We start from the raw sequence: 5,911 nt of genomic DNA, 5'->3' as shown, positions 1-5,911 counted from the left end.
ACTATGTAACACACTCGCTCCACTCATGTCGCTGGTTGACGTCTGACGTGAAGAGGAAACGTTGATATCGGGAAATTCATACAGGAAATAACTTTTAATGACTATTAAGAGTAATTACACTTTACAGTTACACAATTACACGCAGTTACAATTACACGCATTGTTTTGCATTAAATGTGTATTATTGACATTCACAATGAGTTAGATAAACAAATACATACAAATAACTTAATTCAAGGACAGGTTTTTGTTTGGGGTTTATTTACTTGACAACAGATGAGGAATGTCATAAGATGAGGCTGAAATCTTAAGGTGTGTGTCAGTGTCAGTGTGTCAGTCAGTCAAAATAAAAGCTTTTGGTTTAGTAAAATCACTAATTGTTGGCCTTGTGAATTACAGATAAATTCACACACAGTATATTATTAAAGATCGGTGCTTGTAGATGAAAAATAATGAATCTTGTCTCAATTACTGGCAAAATATAAGGCTGTTTTAGAACATTTGTTTCCCAAAAACCTGTCAATAAGACATATTCTGTGAATATTTTCTCGACAACCATGTTATAGTTGTTTTTTGTAACATATGTATTGTGTATGTAATTGGGATGTCACATTATCAAAGTTTCGCAATACCACAACCGTGACCAAAATAATTCATCTTTAACTTTGTTAATTGTGTGTTTTGTCTCATTTCGACAAAAGATTTACACTTAAAATACAAGTGTAGTGCAGTGGAGAGTCTATAACCATAGCCGTATATACAGTATATAATGATTTAAGAGGCGCTGGATTACTCACACAATATTATCGTGTGAATTATTAACATGATAAATATATAATTTTTATATATCCCAGTTATCAGTACTGGTATATCGCATAGAATGTAAACTCCTTTTGATGTCATGTCACTCCCACATTCCCATAAATGACACAGCGGACACGACACTAACCAAAACCACCACATTCCAGGTCACAATTCCTTTAGAAACAATGGAAGCTTTATTTACAATTTCAAAGGTCATTTAGTTAACAAATATATATTTTGCACATATCTGCAAAGTATACAGTGTTTATCTTACAACAATCGTTACAGGTTACAGTAACAGTGGGTCAGATCGGACAGACAGAATATTTACACCCATAAAAGAATTGTACAAGTCTTCAAGTGCACATTGGCGCACACTCACAGCACATTATTATAAATATTCATCAACATTTTTAAAAGGTGAAGTGAGAAATATAGTCTAACTGGGATATTTTGATAATCAGATCTTTTGTGCCTAGTTTTTTTGTATTCAGTCATTCATATCGATCTCTATTAAAAGGAGAAGTTGCTCCCTGTGAAGAGAACAGACGCCAGACGAGGCAGATAGACGCAACTCCGTCCTCCACCGACAAGAGCTGCAGGCTTCTCGACCGTTTCATTGATCTACAGACTCGGCAGAAGTGGAAGCCGTTCGGTCCATACACATATGAAGCAATGTATAAGACCAAGTACTGCATAGTCACAGAGGGGATCTCAACTGCCTCCCACATACAATCAATTCAAGAGGACAATCGTAGAGGGGTTTTTGCACTAAAGGCTTGCAGAGAGTGCTTCTGAAGTACTAATTATGTCACCATCACAGTTACATATGCCTACAGCCCAGACATACAATTCATACAGCATGGATAAATTGGTGTCAATGTTTTGGTCTTTTTCTACATTAGAGAATTTACAGTTTGAGCATACATCGAAGCAACTCTTTAAACAGGAAAAAAAGACTCAGTTTAAGGTCACTTTAGCTTCAAACAGTCGGTGAAGACTAAATGCTCCGTCACAATGAGTTTGTTGGATTAAAGCAGCGCTGACAGTGAGGACTACAATAAGTCCTACGTGCTCACTCTCACCAGCTCTATGACTCACATATTGTAGGTGTGTGTGTATCTTGGAGTGTCAACAATCTAGTTCCTGATACACGTTATCAATAAAATGACTCAACTGTGTATATATGCACAGATGCCGGGGCGACAAGGACAGATAACATTTGGAGTGAGTCAGCGATTCCGTTTTCGCACAAACATTTCCTCAGGCTGAGCGCAGACAAACTGAGAAGGTTTGAACAACTTTCTCAACTACGCTTCAATACAGAAAGATTGTTAAGGCAGAAACTGAAGTATTGGCAAACCGGTTAGAGGGAAGAGCGGCCATTTAAGGATCATTTACAAAAAAGGTAGTATTACAGCAGTTGAAAGAGACATTCAAAGCAAATAGGTCCAAAGGGTGTTGAGACATCAACAGAGTTTTGTTATAACTCTACAACTCAAGAGGCACTTAAACCGAATGTTGAGAAAGACTTCCTCTGGTGTCTGACGACGTCGCCGGGCTACATTCTGAAGGCTGGTTTGAACTTGCCGACGGCTGTGAAGCCAAATCTTTCACAGCAGATAAAACCATGCTTCTACACAACCCAATGTTTTTTTTGGGGCAGATGTTCAGCTGGCAACTTTCACAAGGGCAACCGATGAAGAAACAGGACAACCACATGTGTTATCTCAGGTCATAGAAAGGACATTGACTGTAGGAAACGTAAGGCTTAAATCCAGCATTTCAGTTCTGTCCTGTGATTCGTCTTTTTGTGTCCCACATGCATACTATACACGCATTCTGTGTTTTGTGTACGTGTGTTTGCACAAAACACAAACAAAACAAATGAAATCTATAAAATACCAGCTTTCATGCTTAGTCAAAAGCAATGTTGAATGGGGTGCAAAAGCTTCAGTTAAGAGGACAGAAAAATAGGAATAAACCGCAAATCACGGGACAAGCATGTTCTTGCTGGTTGTATGAGATGTTTTCAAACTGTTAACATGAGCACACGGTGTACTGGACAGTTGTGGCCGCAGTAGAAGTCATACAGAACACTTTCAACGAGTCATTAACACTACAACGTTGCAATATTAAAACAGTTTTCTTCTTTTTCTCGTTTCAATTGCATTCTTCAAACCTCCTACTTAATATATTGCTGTGTTCACGTTTCTTTTTGTGCTTTTTACAATTTCATTAAATGTTAAAATCTGTTCTCTATATGTCGACAAGATCATTTACAGTTCAAAATGTTCCTTACTCCTCGAATCAAACATTTTCACGCAATAAATAATATAATTATGGAGGCAAAATGCTTCATACAATATCTGATCTCAGTGACACTCCGATACAGCGCAGTCCGACTATATTTGATCTGTGACACTTTGCATTTTTCTAGCTCTCCTCCAGCCCACTAGATTTAAAATCAAACAACGATTATGAGGTTAAAGTGCTGACTCTCAGCTTGTAATCTATACATAGCACCAATGTTTAAAGCTAATGCAGCAGGACAATGATGCAAAACATACAGCCAAAGCAACCAAAGGGGTTTCAGGGCCAAACAGTGACCGGCTGAGTCAGTCACATCTGATGACCGGATACGTGAATGGATGTCTGTGGGTGAACACTTCAGACAGTTTCTTTTCTTTAATTTAAGGCAGGCTTACAAACCCCTTAAATAGAGGGCTGATCAACCAACGTGAATGTAAAAACCCTCAAATCACAGCTCAAACTTTAACCTCATAGTCATTGTTCAATTCCAATGAACTGGATTACAAAGCCAACCCGATAATGTGTCACTGTCACTCATGGACTACGCTGTATATTCTTTTATCTGCTACTCTATTACAATTTTTGAATCCATACATATATTTACTTTAAGATTCAATACAACATATGACAACTTCCAGGTGGATGTTAAAATTACGATCCCCTGCGGAACGATCAATTTAGCAGCATTCATGGACTTTAAGTGCGAACAAACTTGCGCAGTCTATCCCATCGAAAAAAACACCTACTCATTCTCCAACTGGCGTTTACAAAAAAGGACCAGTCCAGGAGGTGAGAAGTGAGACTAGGTGGCGTTAAGGTTTACGAAGGCTGGGTTGCTCAAGAGAGGCGTTTTGTGTGTAGAAACAAATCATATAACCACGACAGGTAGCTGAAGCAAAACTCAGCAGGTTAATGTCACAGAAATAAGAAGGAGTAGTTTAGCTGAGAGGTAATGCTGGGACTGAAGGCATCTGAGGGTCGCTGTTGGCACATCAGCTGGTGGAAGACTGAGCGGCGGGACGTTGGCTGGAGTTCATCGGGGGGGGGGAACGACTGGGATCGAGCGTGAGGTTGTAGTTTAAGATCTAAAGAGGAAAAGCCGTCAGGAGAGGGCGCTTTCTCTTTTGGCCCTCTTGTCGTAGATCAGCGTCAGCACGTTTGCAGTGTCCTTCAGCAAAGCGTCAAAGATGCTGTCTGCCAGCTGCATCTTGACAAACAGCTCGTCCTCGTCATAGTTGACCCACTGGGCTTCCTCCTCGTGGAGTTCCTGAACCTGAGAGACAAACACAGTGACTAGTATCAGCGGTTTGTATTGTAATGAGTCATGTGAAAACAATTCTTGATTTCAAGTTTAAAAAAAAAAAAAATCACACATTCACAATTTCAGGGCTGGGTGACTGTCATCTATAATCAACTCATGTAACATCCTGTTATTCTGAAATAAACACTGTTGTACTTACTGTTGGCAAGTCGAGGGGAACTATACTGCTAATAATTGTTTTAGCCAGATAAAGTTCTACTTCCAGTGAACATAAGTAAAGGCTGTAGTTCAAATTCTAATGTGTCAACCTTAAAACTTCAAAATATGAACATTTCATGAAGCTGCTGTTGCCATCGAGCAAATAAACAAATGAATTCTAATATTATCCAAAAGAAGAAAAGAAAACCAGATCATGTCACACAGGACAAACAAGAAGGACGATTGCCGTTTGTTTGTATTTAACTCCTAAAAATTATACAATCAAATCAACTTCCGACTATATATATATATATTAGGTGTTCAGACAGAGTAATGTAATCCCTGATATGAAACTACTGCCATTTAACCCCCCCACCCCCCAAACATTAACTTTTGAGACCTACCAGAATATGGTCGACTCTGTCTCGCTTCTTCTTGCCAAATTTGAGCATCTTCTGCCAGTCGGTCTTCTGGCTGCGATCCTTCGTCAGACCATACAGTTTCAGCACTTCTGCTGAGATGAATTCCTGGGACACAATGTATAAACGCGACGTCATCAGGTGTGCAAGAGGCAATACACTGCATTTGAATTTGTAAAAGGTAAGGGCTATATTTCTTTTACTGCACTCCATAAAACTTACAGATAGCCTCTGTGAATTAACAAAGCCAAATTGTGAAGTTTGTTTACACTTCCAGTCACTTTGGAGGATAAAAAAAAAACGTACCTAGCTGCCTTTACAGTAAGGCAATAAGAATGTTAAAACATAGTACGGCTGAGAAAGTAGCCAGTGTGTTTGTCTGAGCTGGGTACTTTCTGAACACATAAACGTAGCGTCTCTTTCTGTACCTGGATTTTGGCGAGGTCTCCTGGTGTCTTCACTCTGTGGAAGGAGGACTTAACTCGGCGTGGTTTGACCCACTGAGGCTGATCGGCGTTGGGGTCGTCAGTATAGATATCCTGAAGCATCTCCCACGTCAGGTCGTACACAGCCTGGGGAGAGACAGAAAGTAATGAGACACTTATTCAAATGAATATTAAATAAAGCTGCGGTAGTTTCTCAGGTTAGGCAAGCTTGTGGTAGGTGAGCGAGATAGCATGTCAATACGTCAGAAATAGTTACTGCTCAACAGCTCTTTGCATTTAAAGAAAAGTGTCGAACCAAGTGAGACAACAGCTGAAGCAAGAGTCCGACGTTTGTCAGTAGCAGAGGGATATCTAGTAAGACAAAGGGCAAGTGAAATAGCTGTGTAGTCTTGAAAATATCAACATGCTAATAAGAGAGGAATCTGCTGAATAATGGAAACTCGTCTGGCATTTAACCTGAGTGAACTCAC

At 39.6% G+C, this 5,911-nt stretch overlaps 1 protein-coding gene across 2 annotated transcripts in view; it reads right to left on the bottom strand.

Moving 5' to 3' along the window:
- Positions 1-995: 995 nt before the first annotated feature.
- The window catches only part of cep350 (centrosomal protein 350), a 30,992-nt gene continuing 26,076 nt past the window's right edge, over positions 996-5,911 (bottom strand). For both annotated transcript variants that reach the window (XM_079157596.1, XM_079157597.1), the window contains 3 exons: positions 5,424-5,567; positions 4,981-5,103; positions 996-4,390 (listed from right to left, as the gene is read on the bottom strand). In XM_079157596.1, the coding sequence (XP_079013722.1) occupies positions 4,220-4,390; positions 4,981-5,103; positions 5,424-5,567 (438 nt within the window). In that variant the 3' untranslated portion in view covers positions 996-4,219. The remainder of the gene's footprint in view (positions 4,391-4,980; positions 5,104-5,423; positions 5,568-5,911) is intronic.

The sequence above is a fragment of the Pholis gunnellus genome (genome assembly GCF_910591455.1).
Source record: "Pholis gunnellus genome assembly, chromosome: 4".
Lineage (NCBI taxonomy): Eukaryota > Metazoa > Chordata > Actinopteri > Perciformes > Pholidae > Pholis > Pholis gunnellus.
This window is presented reverse-complemented; position numbering and strand designations above follow the sequence as displayed.